Source organism: Thermobia domestica, chromosome 9 (genome assembly GCF_964235325.1).
Source record: "Thermobia domestica chromosome 9, izTheDome1.hap1.1, whole genome shotgun sequence".
In the NCBI taxonomy this organism is placed as follows: domain Eukaryota; kingdom Metazoa; phylum Arthropoda; class Insecta; order Zygentoma; family Lepismatidae; genus Thermobia; species Thermobia domestica.
This window is the reverse complement of record NC_137462.1, coordinates 215,278,634-215,296,934: the sequence shown is the minus strand read 5'-3', so window position 1 is coordinate 215,296,934 and position 18,301 is coordinate 215,278,634. Positions and strand designations below refer to the sequence as shown.

At 34.0% G+C, this 18,301-nt stretch overlaps 1 protein-coding gene across 1 annotated transcript in view; it reads right to left on the bottom strand.

Annotated features, from left to right (window-relative positions):
- LOC145661145 (irregular chiasm C-roughest protein) overlaps positions 1-18,301 on the bottom strand; it is a 944,967-nt gene that overhangs the window by 167,619 nt on the left and 759,047 nt on the right. Inside the window, exon 8 of the mRNA XM_081726593.1 lies at positions 11,229-11,413. Coding sequence (XP_081582719.1) covers positions 11,229-11,413 — 185 coding nt within the window. The remainder of the gene's footprint in view (positions 1-11,228; positions 11,414-18,301) is intronic.

Sequence of the window (18,301 nt, the reverse complement as noted above, 5' to 3'; positions counted from 1 at the left end):
GGGTAAATCGAAAGATTTCTTCGCCAAGGGAATTAGGAAGCTGCAAGAAAGATGGGACAAATGCATAACTGTAAAGGGTGATTATATTGAAAAATAGCCTTAGTTTTGAAAGATTGAAATAAATCTTTATTGAGCTATAGCAATTTGTCTCTTTACTTATTGAATGCCCCTCGTATATATATATATATATATATATATATATATATATATATATATATATAGAGAGAGAGAGAGAGAGAGAGAGAGATGCAAAAAAGCCGGTTTTTTTGAATTGATGGGTTTTTGCACATAAAAAGCCGGCTTTTTTGGAAAAAAACGAGAATTTTGGAAATTTTGGCTTTTTTCATTTTCATCATTTTTCTATTTGAATAGATTTCTTATAGTATACTCTAAAGTTAGTTAAGATTTCATGACCTAAATGCTATATTTCGCTCTGGAATTCACCATCATGATGGATGGAGCACATGTTTTATGAATTAAAGTAAACATAAAGTACGTAGTATTTGAGGACAATTGTAGAGGACATTTAACTTTATTTTAATTTTTAAGTATCGACATTTTTTTCTTCTGTACGTCACTTCTTTTTTAGTCATCCGTGTTTCATTTCTTAGAGATTAGTAGGCCTACTCTAGCTTCTAGCACATAAGTTAAACTTATGTTTTTCAATATATCCGTCAGAGCGTACGTTTGTCAGTATATCTGTCAGGGCGTACTTCCACATTTTTGTTATACTGTAGCTGTGCAATAATTTAGCAATAATCTTCTGGATACAACCTTGAATACAGTTTTATAGAAATAATCAGTAGCGGATTTAGAAAAGTATTTTGGGAGATGTTTCTGTGCTTAATGTTTGTTTTTTTCTAAAATTTCCTAATTTTTATTTGGGAGGAGCTTGAAGTTTATGAGTATAGCCATAACTAATATTTCGTTTTGTTTGTATTCAGCAATAATCTTCCGCATACAACCTTGAAGACCATTTTATACTGATAATCAGTGGCGGATTTAGAAAAGTATTTTGGGAAGGTTTTTTCATATTAATGTTTAGTTTTTCTAAAAATTCCTAATTTTCATTTGAGGAGAGCTTGAAGTTTCTGAGTAAAGGTATAACAAATATTTCGATTGTTTGAGAAATTCCGTAATTTCGGGATACAGGCTTCAATCTGTAAGACCTCCCCACCCTAACCTCTTCACAAATCCGTCACTGCTGGTAATTAGTAATAACAAAGATTTAAAAACGATAAAGGAAGTCGGCCAGAATTCACAGTACAAGCACTATCTCTACATTCACAGATGAAATTAAGAAAAACGTTTGTCAAAATGCTCGAATTCGAGGTTGAATCCTGGACTTCCCAATAGAAGCGCAAAAACTAACCACTCACTCATGGTTGTTATGCAGTTGTGCTTAACTTAAATATATACTTTCTCTCTATGGCTTATGGAATCCGAAGGTTCGATGCCGCGTTCACCAAAGCTCTCCACTGACATCTATCCTTAGCCAACTGGATCCAGTTTTTACTTTGTATTCCCATTTCTGCGAGATCCATCTTAATATTGACCTCCCATCTGCCCCTAGGTTTTCCTAATAGACGTTTTCCGATTGGATTTCCAGTTAAAACTTTGAAAGCGTTCCTACCTTCTTCCATTCTTGCTGCATGACCTGCCCACCTGAGCCTCCTAGACTTGATGATCGTAACGATGTTTAGTAAACCGTATACATTTTTGAGTTCTTCGTTATGAAGTTCCCCTCATTCTTGTTCCTCTTGTGTCCGAATATTCGTCTCAGGATTTTATTTTCAAATATTATCAGTCTATGTTCTTCCCTCATCGCAAACGACCATGTTTCACAACCATACAGAACAACAGGCATGATTATCGTTTTGTATATTTTAAGCTTTAAAATCCTCGACAGAATTCGCGACGACAAAATATTTTGAACTGAATAATAGCACGAATTTCCTGATTTCAGTTGACACTATACTTTGTCGAAAGTATTATTTGATATTTTAACGCATCCACAATTTGCCGTAATACGATCCCGGTGAACTTTCTTGTATTTAGTTTTCCCTACATTTACTTCTAAACCAATGTCGCTGCAAGCGTTTAGTAAGGCATATGCATTTCTTTCTATTGTTCTCCTATCATCCCTTATTAAATTTACATAATCAGCATACGCCACAGTCTGGTGAATACCATTCAGCTCTAGGGCCAGGTTGCTATCTTTAATTTTCCTTATAGCGTACTCCGGAACAATGCTGAATAATAATGGCGATAACGCATCTCCTTGTTTCAGACCATTCTGGACGTTGAAGGTCATGGACAAAAATTTGGCTACTCGGACGTTACTCTGGGATTCATTTAAACACATTTTAATTAATCTAACTAGCTTTTTCGGTATTCCGAATTCTGTAAGAATTGTATAATACTTCCCTCCTATCCGAATCATAAACCTTTTTAAAATCAATAAACAACTGATGTACTGGGTAATATATTCCCATTCCTTTTCGAGTATTTATCGAATAGTAAATATATCGTCGATAGTTGATCGATTTCCCAAAATCCACACTGATAATCTCCAATAATTTCATCTGCGTATGGAATCAATCTTGTTAATATAATGTTAAGAGAAATGCCTCGCTAATTATTACAATAAGTTTTGTCGCCTTTCTTGTGAATTGAAACAGTGATTGATTCTTTCCACTATTCCATTTTTTAAAACAAAAATGTTGAATTCCTGTCTTTAATAATTCAGAAACCTTCTTGAGGACTAAGTAAATCGTGATGGTGGTTATAAGTCTAGGAAACCACACGATCAGATGAACGGTCTATTACGCATATGATCCATGAACAGAAAATTCGGTACTTGCCCGATTCTAAACAAGCTTAAGGAACAGTCAGTGCATTATAGAATTCGAAATTTTACCGATTTTGCAGATTCAAAGCACAGATTATTATTATTACGTATGTGATAACAGATTATTACGTATGTGATCAATGAATGAAAAATTTGTTCGAAATATCCATACAATATAAATGAAAGTTAAAACTTAAAAGTTTTAAGAATGTGCAGAACCACCCGAAACCAAGCTCTTGATGTGCAGCCTTTAAGATTATCATATAAATGTATTTCTCTCATGTTTTATTTTATTTTGTTTCAAAAAGAGGGTGTGTGATATTTTGAAGTAAAAATACTACATACAATTTTGCTAGTTATTTATGTATGATTTTTTAAAAATAAAAGTACTTACTTTTGTATATAAGAGGTTAAAAAATTATTACATCTATTGGTTAATACTTAGGAATTCATAATGTAAATATGTTAAGAATTTTAAAAATATATTTTCGAAATTCACGATTTATTTTAGGTTTTATATTATTACCTACATCAACCACTAATTAAATGAGTTTTTGTGCTGTAGAGAAGGAAAACAAAGTCTGCTTTATCAATTTAAAGCAAAATTTTGAAAAAAGCCCAAAATTTCCCAAGCAAAAAAGCGAAGCAGAAGAAACCGAGTTTTTTTCCAAAAAGAGCCGTTTTTTTCCGAGCCCTTGCATCTATCTATCTATCTATCTATCTATTATATATATATATATATATATATATATATATATATATATATATATATATATATATATATATAAAACTGATAAAAGGAAAGTGAGGCAATTATAATATATAGGGCTGTAAAATATACAATAAAAATATGGCCAATTTGAATAGTATATAATCTATGCATAGTATTACGTATTTGTTACGTACCTAAATATACGGAAACTAAGAAATGGAAATAGATACCTATCCCAATACTTCAATGTAATATTTGTTGTAGGTACAGTACAATTTTTTGGTTCATCAGCTGCTGCTATTTCCAGGTCTACTTACTGTCGTTATTATTCACATTTAAATGAACGGTATATTTCTGATTACTAATTGTTGTCTTAATAAATCAATCATCACCAATTACAAGGGCGAGATATAGGTCTTGATATATTCTGATACTACCATACATCTATTTATTACAGTACCATATTTGTTACAGTACAATAAAAAGCAGGTTAGCATTCAAAGTATAGCTACTCATGTTGAACTGTCTGCAGGCATCGTCCTGCCAGTTATTTAATTTTACATCGGTATCACGGCTTGTTCTTAGACACAAAGAAGTTAGTCACTCCTGTTTTGACCTCCTGCTGGTTGGTGAAGCACCAACATTTCAAGAAGTGCGCCATGGATCGAAATAGGTACTGCCAAAGGAGAAAGATCAGCATTTTATGCAGAGTGTGGCATCAGTTCAACAACTGTAAATGACAGTTCAAACTTTCGAGGAAGCTGGAAAAGAAAGATCAACATTCCCCATACTATTTTTCTCCCTAAGCAAGAGAATTCCTGTACTACTTCTGCCAAGTGATCTCCTATGTAGATCTTCATCTACCTTGTTTTTGTTTTACAACAGAGCTCATAACTTTTGTATTACTCTTATTGATCTTCATGTTGAATTTCTGCTAACCACTTGTTGCATCCATTTAGACCTGTATCTAATGTTTTTCAGTGTCTGCCAACATTACGCATCGTCCGCAAATCTAAGCCTGTGTGTTTCCTGTCCATGAACACTTATTTATATTCTGTGACTGTCCTTGATTTCTTTTATTACTTCCTCGTAAAGATCAAACAAAATTGGAGATAATGTTCTTGTCTAACCCCGATCTGAATTAGTGCTTCCCCTCTCTCTCCTTAAGCTTCCTCGTGGCTAAGTGATTAGCGTACATGCCTTTGGCGTGGAAGACCCAGATTCGATTCTAGTGGGGACTCGTGGTTCGCATCCCACATTAAGCTGTAGGTCCACGTCTCATATAACCTCGCTGCTGAACGGGACATTAAACTGAAATCAAATCAAATAAAAAAAAAACCTTTCCTTCTACCTTAATTGGTGTTTTCTTTGTACGAATGATCTATCGGTATTGGTCTCCGAGTCTTATAGTTTATTCTTGCTTCATTCAGAATATTTAATATTTTCTTCTATCTTACAATATCAAATACTTTTACGTTTTAGGTTTTGTAATGCTTTGTTGTACATGGGCATGTGTATAAAGTCTCTTCTCGCTTCTATTTCTTCCGTGTTTTTAATTTTTCTAATTCCTTGTCGCTTCCATTGTATTTTTATAAATATTTCTTCCATGTTTTTATTAATCTCCAGCTTCAATCACTGGTCCTTCTCCATCTTTTAGTATTGTCTTTCGTCTCCATGATTTGAAGTTCCCCTTAATTTTATAAGGCACATCTACTCTCTCTGTAGTCATATCTTTTCTATTTCCGCGTATTGTTGTCTTACCACTCCTTCTTGACAAATCTGCATTTTCGAGTAATCTGATTTCTTATTCCTGTATACTACGTCTGAATCTTATTGTTGTTGATAGCCTTTACTTTCCCTCTCAACCATTAAATTAAGAATTTCCTTGATAATCTATTTTTGTTATTTTTCTTCGTGACCCAATCCTTCCTTCACAGTAATAACCAGATCAGAATTTATGAATGATCATTCCTTGTTAATTTCTTCCTTCGTTGGTTCTTGTGCAATTCTATTTCTGTCCTTTGTTCTTCAACTTATTATGTCAAATGTTTTTCCTTTTTTACTAATATTTTAAATTTCAACTTAGTCTTTGACTAAGTTGTGGTCAATGTTACATCTGTCCCAGGGTAACTTCTGTAGTTCTTAAAAATTTGGTTAGTAAACCTGTCCTTAACGAGTATGTATAATCTTTCTGTTATCTCTTTAGATTTTCTGGCATTTTCACGTACAAATTCCGCACTTATGTTTCTTGAACAAAGAATTTGCTATTACTAGCTTGTTCTTTGCACAAAATTTAATCGGTATTTTCCTATTTAGTTGGGCTCTTTTAGTCCGTATTTTCCCCACTGTTTCCTCCACTGCACCTTCTACAAACGCATTCCAAACTCCTAGCAGAATAAGATTTTTTCTTCTGTTACTTCTTTCATAACGTTTTTGATGGCTTCATCTACTTTCTCCAATTCTTCATTATCGTGCACTGTCGTTGGCATACATACCTGAAAGATAGTTGTGTTCCTTGTTTCAGTAGCTAGTTTTATTGCTTTGAGTTTGTCGTTTACTATACTATAACTTCTTACACACAGTTCTATCTTCTTATTTATTGTAAATCCAACTCCAGGGACATACAACTCCGTACCCGAGTTAATAAATCTATATTCACCTAACCAGACTTCATCTTGCTTTTTTTCCATTGCACCTTGTTGATCTTCATTATATTCACATTCAGTTATTTTATTTCTATATCAAGATTTTCTAGTTTATTTGCTATCTTTAGACTCCTTACGTCTCATCCTCCAATTTGTATTGCTTGTCCATAACCCTAAGTAACTTTTTGCTCCCACCAAAATCAGTGAAGCTGACTGCTTTTGCAATTTGGGATTCTAAGTATATGCCCTATCCATTTAAGGTAATTCTGTTTCAGAAATCGCCATTTCCACACTGCGTGTTCTTGAGAAAAAAGTAATGAAGGTTCCTCGTTCTCTTTCACCGGTTAAAAATGTACAGTTTTGTCGATAGTCTACTGGTTTTCGCCGTTGCCCACTGTTACCGCACCTGTATACTGAGATATTCACTGTGAAACCAAGGTATCAATGCCCAAGACTTTCTCTAATAAGCACGTGCACCCGTGACCAATAATAATAATAATAATAATAATAATAATAATAATAATAATAATAATAATAATAATAATAATAATTATTATTATTATTATTATTATTATTATTATTATTATTATTATTATTATTATTATTATTATTTTAGAACATAAACAATTCATTTGATTATATATCTCAAAACAAAACTAGCGAATTCACAGTAATAAATATGTTAACATATTTAAGACCTTAAGTATTCTTGCAACCTATATATAACTCGAAGAATATTCGAAATTTTGTGAATTTTGTTTTTAGTTCCTCTAAAGTGTCATACAGGAAAAATACAAAACTAATATAATTCCGTATTGGTTGCGGCTACGAAGATTATGCGCATTGTTGGAATTATTATGTAATACAAGCCAAAAATTGTGTAAGTTAAGAATATGATTAATTGTGATTTCTAAAATATTATCACTCATTAATGTTTCAGAACTGAAAATGTGAAGATTTGAAGCAATCAGATTTTAACAGTTGTAAATGTGGTAAGATTTCATTAAGTCTATTCTATTTATATTTGGTAATAATTTTAGAATTGAATATTTCCCGGATGTAAGTAACAAAAATCTATAGTTTATTTTCTATCGTGTATTTCTAATGTTTACGTTAGACTGTTTCACAATGATAAAGTTATTTCTAAAATTAATTATAATCTAAACTAATTACGATTGCTACCATACGCGCATCCCTATATGTGAGAGCTATTTGATCTATAGAATTATACACCTACATTTAAACTACCTACGCGCAGATCTTTCAAATGTACGGTAAGGAGACAAGGTACTATAAATACAGGAATTTGAAAACTGAAGGTTAAGCTATTTTATTTTATTCTTTTTTTAAAATATTAAACATTCAATTATTTGATTCTCGGTGTGACATATCTTAACCAAGATACCATGTTTTGAATATTTCATGCTTTCACAAATACAGGGTGAGCATAAAGTCTTGCCCTGATTACAAATAAATATTACAGAAGAACCGTTTGACATAATAGTGTAAATACTGGTCAGTTACACAGGTTAATATTACAAGTTTATTTTAAGACTACTTACGTTACTTATGTTACTGATGGGAGATTTGCTTCCGTGATACCACAGCACGCATTGCGCTTTCTCCTGCTTCGATGCCCTTTCGCCAACTAATCCGCGCGCGCCAAGTAACGTACTGCGTCACTCTTGGGTAGCACTAGTGCAATCTATTGGTCTTTAAACAACTTGTAATGCTAATCTATGTAACGGACCAGAATTTATATTATTCTGTCCAACGGTTATTCCGTAATATTTTTTTTTTTATAATCAGGGCAGGACTTTATGCTCACCGTGTATAATTTCATATTTATTCCCTTTCTCATACGTGATTCTTGAACATAGTAAAAAAAAAAGAAAACTTTTTGGGCTCAGCATTATATTTTATATTCTAAACGACAAGTTTTACAGGTCGATTAAATTTTGATTATTCCTCATAAGAGAAAAATTTAGCTTATCTTTTCTGGCATCCTGACGCGCATCTAGTGTGATAAACCGTGTAATTATCTTTCATGCAATGTCTGACCACATGAACGCAAACAACAAGGGAGAAAGAAAATTATATTTAGTGAAAAGACAGTGAGAGAGGAGATAATTATGTTTGTTGGAATTGCTTTATTGGCCTCAAACATACTTCCCATGTGCGTGAGGTTACTAGTGCCTTGGGGTTTCGTCTCCCGATCCTACCGGACCTTTGGATCACGGGTCTATCCGAGTCATCTGGTCACTTCGGGTCATGATCCTGTCTGGGTCAGACTGGGTGATGGCTCTGTCCGGATCACGAGTATGTCGGAGTCACGGTTAATCATGATTCTGCCTCTGGATATTGTGGGTCATGGGTATCGAAGTTCCTGATCCATTCTGTCACTGATTTAGGTATTCTACTGTAGGTACTTCGCAAGGCAAAATCCCATAATCCTGTGTATACGTTATCACAACATTAATCAATAGATATTATTATTGATGCGTAGTTGTATAAGCTGCCTTCTTATAATGCTATTACATTTTACTACGAAAATGTACAAATTCTCCGAAGAAGGTTTGAAATATTAATTTGATTCTCTACACATAATAAATGATACAAATTACAAAGAAAAACGTCAGTTTTTCGGCAATTCAAGACTATCGTCAGAAAAATGAAGAATTGTATACGAATTATTAATGTTAACAGATTTTTTTTTCTTAGAACGTTAAATCGATTCCAAAAATTGCTTCTCTCTCCCTCCCCTTCGTTGCACCGAGAAAGAAAGTTCGGGACCTTCGTGTAATCATTCGGGAGCAGTATTGTATAAATATAGGTAATTGTTTATCAAATGTTATTGCAATAGAAATGTATTTATATTTTATCATGCACTGAAATGGGAAGTGGTATTAAATTCCTATTGCTTCTGATCAAATTTATTTTTGCACACAATACCATCCCAAAGTCAGATGTCATTAGATAATCTACAAGGTTTATTTTAAACCACGAGAGAAGTGTATTTGCTATTTTGTATGGGTTAGTAGAATTATAATATAATCAGAATCTCCGAGAGGTAGTTGATAAGAATCCTTAAATAGCTAGGTTGTTTCGGCAGTTACGAACCTACCTTACTAATTCGTAGTTACTTGGCTTTCTTTGTGATCGAAATATAAATAAGTTTTTAATATTACAATATATATTGAGAACATTGCACGATTTAAGTGGTTTTGAATCATTATTAATTAGAATTGAAGCTGGAAGGAGAGCTCTTTCTGAATAACTAAATACGAGAAATCAAACGAAAAGTATTATTTCAAAAAATTGCTGTAACTAAGTTATATGTACAGGAATCCTGAAAACCTTAAAATATACTATTCCGAATTAGCGTGATGAAACTAACGAAAAGTCACAAAAATATTAAGTGACAGTAAGCAGCCATCGTATTCGAACACGACTTTGTCCGATACTAAATCAAGAATGCTAACTACTTATCTACTTCTGCATTTATTCAAAGTTTTTTTGATAGCTGAAAAACAAGATAAAATGAATGCAAGTGACGACTTCCTTTTAATGCGCTGCTTAAAATATAACACTACAACAATAATTGCAATCACAAATATAGGCACTCAGAAATCCGACGCTTACCTGACAAGTTCTTCTCACGTCTATTGTATTGGGTTTATGAAAATCATGCAGTTTTCTAAGTAAATTTCAGTTAAGTAAATTCCAATCCATTTCAGTAAATCCTAGTTATGTAAAATTCATTATCTTGAACTAATATGCACATGCGACAACACATTGCATGTGTGTTGTGGAAACAACGTCTCAATTAAGAGTCCGAATAAGTGAGTTAACTAATCATTTAACTGGAAAAAAAACTTAACTAGAAAAATATAAACGTAATGCGTTCAGACACGTACAGACTTTTTAAACAGTTACTGCAACTCGCACAAACTTTTAAAACATATCAAACTTTTCGCTTGGCAATGCTGCTAACATTATTCCAGTCTTTGGAAAGGTAATCACAGTAAGAAAGTTCCCTGAGTTTACGGTACTTTAATATTTTAAGAACCCCATGTTAAACATTCACAAACTACAACGAGGAAGTTGATAGGAAAGGCTGATGCTGCAAATTGTTGAACACGTGATGATTTGGTAAACTCATCTAGCGTCATTCCTTTTACAAGCTACTGCACTCGAGGTAAATTCTCACAATAAGCAGACTTTGTTTAATGGGGAACTACTGCTTTTAAGTTTACATTATGTGCGACTTCCCGAACTTGTATATTTCATTAAGTAAAATAAGCCTAATTTTAGGGGTATTCAACATTTCAGCAAATATTATTAAAGTTCCTCAACAGGGAGTCTAGGTTGCAGCTTCGGGAGCAGATATACAAGTAAAATAAATAAACATCTAAACTGAGTGTTATTTACAGTGCGTATTTACGATTTTGTTTCGGGAGGGGCTTTGCTAACTTTGGGGGGGGGGGTTGCCTGAAAATGTGAAAATTCTGCAAGATATTTAATATACTTTACTATAGTAAGTAAGACTTCGGGAGGGTGGGGTGCTTAAGCCCGGAAGCCCCCTAAATACGCCACTGGTTATTTATCTTAACAATCAAGTGAAATATTCTCAATTTAGGCATAAATATTGTATATCTTATAGGCAAGTAAAAATATTTTGAATAACAATTTAAAGTAAACTTATCCAACAGCAATAAATAAAAAGTAAGACATAACTCTACGTATTGAAAGCTGATTACGTCAATAAATTTTCCATGCCACAGGAAGTTTTACATAACTTTCGTCTACAAAAAGGAAAAATGCATAATAATTTATTTAACGTGAAAGGATACACAATTACGTATGTTATCAATTTCCATAAATATTACTTTTTTCCAGTAAGCGAGAAAGGTTGGAACTGTTTGTATGTAATCACATTGATTCTCTTCTCTAGTTTTCTTTCTGGTAGTAACTGAATGACTGCATGCCTACCTATATTGAAAACGAGAGATTGACCCACCTGTCGCAGTTCGTCTGCCTCATATTTCCCGAGGCCGTCACCTGCTTCCACCTTGAGGCTCCCCCACTCCCAAGCAGCTCGGACGGGCTTTGGGTCGGCGCATACGACGAGCCTTAGAACGGCGTTCTCCCCTCTTGCTACCACAACTTCCCGCGATGCCGAATGGCGAAGCACTTGCGGGGCACCTGTATTGGAAAAGAAATTGCATCTCATGTACTAAATGATACAACAAATACACTTAACTCTAGTTTTAAATATCTTTCAGTTGATATTGTCAAAGTTTAAGACTTAATAATAATTTTAGGTTATTATATCTCATTATCGTCACTTTGCTAGTGTCTTAATGAAAGACTTAAGTATTAGTTTTATCTTAATTGGTAGAGTGTTTTTGAGCTTTTTCTGTAGGCCATGAGTAACATACTTGAAGCGCCATAAAAATTAGTTTTGTCGATTGCTTCAAACCATAAGGAATTATTCTCAAGCATGTCCTTTTATTCAGGCCGATGAGATTTGTCTCTCATCTTTGACAAAATGTTTCCCATTACTCACTAATCATCATCATCGTCATCATCATCATCATAGGTATTCTGCTATTATTGGCAGGTCACTTGCTACAACTAAGAAGCTTCCATGCTAATGTATAATTTGTTTCTGATTACCTCCGCAAATCATATTTTAGTACATTACATCAGTCTAACATGTTAGGACTACTCATACAATTTATCATCCGAAAAGGAATTTTAGATTTAAAACAATTACAGCTAAGTCAAAAGTGATCACTAGCTTTGCCCCACATTTTGACAATTTTAAAGATATAGAAGAAATCAAAGGAATTACCAACTTCATTGAGTAATTTGCCAGGCACTATAAAACACTACTCGATAAAATAACCAATAATTTCGAGATAGTCTTCAGTATTGCTGATTTAACCATATAAGCCTATGACGTCAAAATTATTTGAATACCTACTCTTTGACAGTGGAAAGCCTAAAAAACAAATGTTTTGCTAAGTAGTATTTTATATATACCTAATAAACTATTATATATATATATATATATATATATATATATATATATATATATATGTGTGTGTGTGTGTGTGTGTGTGTGTTAATATTATTCTTTGATTTCTGCAATATTAAGGATAAATATGTGACAAAATGAAAGGGAACCGATGAAATCCTTTACTCAAACATATAAAAACGCAATCTTAAACAGGATACATATATATCTTACTTTGCTTAAAGTTGTACCACAATATTTATTAGGAACCTAACTTTGTAGTAGGCCTATATTGTTTATTTGCTTTTGCTTTACTTTCTTATGTAATAGCGAGAATATTAAATGATTCATTTGCACTAAATTCAGGAACGATTTTCCGTATTCACAAATACCATATTTTGGTCTGCCACGACGAAACTCCCACTTCAGAACGATTTTCTTAATACTTGCCTTAAGTTAGAGAGCTAATCTACTCATGTAAATATTGAACCTAATATGAAGCTCTGTGGTTAAATGGTTATTGCTTTCGCATTTGAAGAGACAGAGTCTCGGATTTGTGAAAATGCAAAGTTCGAGGTCCTACTAAAGCCCATAAGCTAGGTATCGTTCAGCATCTGTACTGAAAACGGATGTTAATTTAACTTACCTTCATGCTGTAAGACAAAATACAAAGGCAAAAAAAAAAAAAAACGAATAAATAAAATGAAACTGAATTAAAAACCAAAGGAAAATATACATGAACAAATTTATAAAATTAATCAACTCAGATGATGTGGAATCATTATGAAAGTATTTTAGGAATACCCGTAAGAAAGAAACGTAAGTAAACTGCCTTGGGAAACATGAATGTGTGATCATTTTAACGTGAAACGAGTTAATGATCCCGTTTAAGTTACCAAAAAATTGCATTAAAAAGAATAGAATAGTTTCGATATTATTGCCAAAGGAACATAAAAATGTATAGTTTGCTATTTGAGGTACGGTGAACTCTATTGTCGATAACAGAGGAACTACAATGTTTTTAATGTGTAATCTGAAATCTGTTCTTTATCTTCACCATAAAGGGTAAATATTCTACAAAGAAATAAATGTAATGTAAACATGTGTAGTTATCCTCAACAACAAGAAATAGGAATAGTAACAGTCTAATGTGCAATTAGTAAAAATTCCATTGCCCGGTTAAAACGTTAATGCTACAGACATACGAAACCGAGATCAAAACTACATGAAACTTATTGTCAAATAACAAGGATGCAATGAATGCAAAGTAGTCGAGTTTTCATTGTAACATCAAAAGTCTTCAAATTTAAGAAGCGAATGCACATGTTTAAAACCAACTAGAAATTAATTGATCAACTATATATACATGCGTTACTATATCAGTATTTAAGTATTTCTATTCCATAGATACGTTACTAAAGTTCTGAAATCTTACATTACACACACACACACACACACACACACACACACACACACACACACACACACATATATATATATATATATATATATATATATATATATATATATATATATATATATATATATATATATATATATATATATATATATATCCCTTAAGAGATCCGGGGTTTTTGGGCTATTTTTTAGACTTTCAGTCAAGCAGCTACTGCATCGTCACTATTTATCCTAGGATCATGGTTCATACCTCATTCTCTTCAGAATGGAGCTGGCTTTCAAATGATACCACTTGCATGCTCATACCATATATCAGGAGCGGGGAAAATGATGTCAAAGGGAAAATTTCGGAGGGAAAATTTTTTCTCGCACTTTGGGCCCCTCTGGAGCGGCCCTGTCTGAACGTAGCCATCTAAAAAAAATCTGATAAATAGTACTTGGGATACTGAATGTGTGTGCCAAATTTCAAGTTTCTATCTTGAAGACCAAGGGCGGGGGAAATTTTATTAGGAATTCCCACCATGCCCCAAATTACCTTAAAACACCATGATCTCAAATAAAAAATTTCCTGAGACATCCCAAATTACCCTAGGGCCATGTTTCGCCCATCATTCTCTTCAGAATAAACTGCCTTTCAGACGGTATGACTCACGTGTCTCCATCATGTATCTAAGGCGGGAAAATGAGGAAAAACGGGATTTTTTGGGTCTAAATATCCTTTTTTCAACTTTTAGCCTCCCTGAACCCCCTTTTTTTAACGCAGAGATCTGAAAAAAAATCTGGTAAATACTACTCGGTGGGCTGAATGTTTATGCACAATTCCAATTTTCCAGGTGCGAAAGTAAGCCCGTCAAAAAAAATATACCGACAATGTCCCATATTCCCGTATACAGAGGGAAATTTTTAAACATTCCCTGAGACATCCCTAATGACCCTAGGGACTTGTTTCGCCCATCATTCTCTTCAGAAGAGAACTGTCTTTCAGGCGGTACCATTCACTTGCCCCATCATTATCTAAGGTGGGAAAATCCCGTGAAAGGGATTTTTTGGTAAAAAATTTCCCTTTTTCAACGTTTAGCCCCTTTGTACCCCCCTGTTTTAACGCAGAAGTCTGATAAAAAAATTCTGGAAAATACTACTCGGTGGACTGAATGTTTGTGCACAATTTCAATCTTCTAGGTGCAAAAATAAGCCAACACAAAAATAATACCGAAAATGTCCAAAATTCCCCTATACAGAAGTATATTTTGATAAAAATTCCCTGACACTTCCCTAATTACCCTAGGGCTATGTGTCGCACATCATTCTCTTCAGAATAGAACTGCCTTTCAGACGGTACCATTCACTTGTCTCCATCATGTATCTAAGGCGGGAAAATGAGGAAAAACGGGATTTTGTGGTAAAAATATCCCTTTTTTCAACTTTTTGACCCTCTGGATCCCCCCTGTTTTAACGCAGAAATCTGAAAAAAATCTGGTAAATACTACTCGGTGGACTGCATGTTTGTGCAAAATTTCAATCTTCTACGTGCAAAAATAAGCTCGCCAAAAATACTTTACATAACCCCCGCCAAAAGGTATTACACGAAAATATAAATTTTAGACTTTTGACGTCATCACCTCCTATGTCTCGACGCAGGAAGGTGTGAAACCATACGTAACGTGCTCTACAATGCCTCTGGACTTGAAAAACAAACAAAAAAAATAATAATAAAATAAAATAAAACCGGACGAAAAAGCTCAAATAGGAGAGTTATAACGCAATGTACCATGAAACACCCGTATGGTACAAATTGTACCATGGGATCCCCAAAGGGATATATATATATATATATATATATATGAGGGGCATACTGAAAGTCGTGAGCAACATGTTTTCACAACCGTAATCTTTAATTGTGAGTGAAACCAAGTGTATCATCTCAATACACAGATCTTTCTTTGTTTCCTTTCACACGTTGACGCTGTTTGTTGCTAGCACGAGAACAAAGGCAGGATTTCCAAAATGACGGGCAGCGATGTTTCGTTTCGACGGCGTGTTGTGATTGAATTCCTTGTTAAAGAGGATCAATCTGCTTCTGAAATTCACCACAGACTGCAGCGTGCCTATGGAGATGTGTGCATGGGTGCCAGCAGTGTTAGGAGGTGGGTGAAACATTTTAAGGATGGAAACACGAGTATCGAAGATGAGTCTCTCAGTGGACGCCCTCGAACTGCCTTCACCGAACGTAACGAGGTAAGTGTTGATGAGCTGGTCAGGGGAGATAGGCGTATCACTGTGAATGAAATCGCTGCTAAGCTATGTTGGACATAGTACAGTAGAAGAAATTATTCACAGCTTAGGTTATCGGAAGGTTTGTGCTCGTTGGTTCCCACGTTTAATTAACCGAAGACAGCAAACGTCAGAAACTAACCATTGCCCAAACCCTTTTTCAGATATTTCGACGTGAAGGTGATAAATTTTTGACGAGTATTGTGACTGGACATGAAAGTTGGCTCCATCAATATGAACCTGAAACGAAACCATAGAGTATGTAATGACACCACTTGAATTTGCCACCAAAGAAGAAAGCAAAGACAGTGAAGTCGGTAGGGAAAGTTATGGGGAGCGTCTTCTGGGACAGGGTTGCATTCTGGTTGACTTTCTTGAGTCTGGACAAACCATAAATTCTGGCCGCTACATCCAGACACTTCTGAAGCTTTGTTGTGCCTCGCGTGATAAACGTCCTGGAAAAAGATAATCCTTCAACAGGATAATGCGCGTTCGCATACTGTAGGTGGCATTATGGTATCAGAAGATTTTAGTGGGAAACACATTCTCCCTACAACCTCGACATGGCACCCTCCGACTACCATCTTTTCGATTTTGTAAAGGAAAAGATGAAAGGCCATCGCTACAAGATAGTGGAGGATATTCAACAAGCAGTGAGTCAGTGTTTACGGGCAGCTGGAACGGAATTCTATCGTTAGGGTATTTCAAACTTGAAGAATGTTGGGAAAAATGTGTGAAAAAAAAAAAAACGGACACCGTGAAAAAATGAAAGAAAGGTCTCTAGATTGAGATGATATATTTGGTTTCACTTACAGATAAATTTTACGGTTGTGAAAAAATGTTGCTCACGACTTTCATAGAGCTTAAAAGGAACATAGGTAATAACTACGTCAATTTAGCTACTTTAGGTGTTTATATACTATGGAAATAAGACTCCGTCCTATATATCAGTATAATCTGAGCATCACATACAGTCATCTTATTAACCTACAAAAGAAAAAGTACAATTTTTCCAGATGAAGTATTGTAATTACTGTATTAATATTATTAAAATATATCAGAGAAAACCTTAATCATACCACAATGAGTCTCATTTTTCATTAGAACTGAGAAGCACTGAACCAACCGAGTTGCAATTAGAAAAAATGTAGTCCATATGAAGTTTTTTAGAAAAATGTTTGGAAATGATACTTTAAAAAATCCACCTCTTCTATTAAAATATTCTCAGAATATGCGCGTGTACGTTTCTGAATAGGAAGATAGTATTTCACGATATGTATTCAGTGCTTTAGAAAGGTTTATGGTAAGAGGATTCTTCATCCTTTGTAATAGAAATATGTCTATTCAAACGTTCCAGAATTTGAGAATTAGGTACATCTCTCATTACCTGAAAAAGAAAATCCGGTGTTCTATTGAAATACAGAAAATATTTCTTTTTATCGTTGTACGAATGCCTACTTTTCTGTATTTAATTAAATCTTTGAAGTTCCATGACGTTAATAATTATACAGTAATTAATTTCCGTACTTGTTATTTCTGTTTTCAATTAGTATATGGACAAAAATTTCTTGCAATACAATAAAAATGCTTTAAAATGAGTTGCAGAACTATATGCAAAGCATGTTGGTTGGTATTTGAGGGTCATGTAGCTAGCTTGCTTGCCTTCAATGCTCGTGATTCTGTGTTTGATTCGCAATTAAGGACAAATATTTTTGCTCCTTTCTATGTTATTCTCATAAGACAACAACCAAAGGGAGTTCGATTTTCTACGAGCATAGGTATGTACTCTAAATTTGGAAGACGTAAATATCGGCGTTTTGATTTGTTTTCATGCTATTTACATGTTTTAAAAAATCAAGTTCTTGAAATGAATGAATCAAAACTTTTTGAAAGTCCTATACGTTTCTTTGTGTCAATTGACCATGAAAATGGCTGGCTGAACCAATCGTCAGTAATATTTGCACACTGATACTGATTTTTGAGTTGCCAGTAATCTAAAGTAAAGACAGCTTTGGAGGCAAACTCATTTCCGGGAAGGGGGTATAAGATCTGGATTAATGACTTCGATTACATCAAGTGAATCTATTCTGTTACCGGAAGTTGGAAATATTTTTAGCTAAGTCCGGAAAAGAAAGAACTTATCTGATGCGACTTAGAATCTACCTTGCCCAAAATGAGTTTATCTTGAACATGCAATAGAATTTAATTACCAAACTTTTCACAAACTTAATCGGTTACATAAAAATAAATGTGTTTTATAAACGTATCCATTTCAATCCTTTATATCAAATATAACGTCTAACATAGTCTTGTTCAAAAGATCCGGTTATATGCATGTCTCTAAAAGGACTGTGTACTTATACTGCTTGTAGACGATCCAA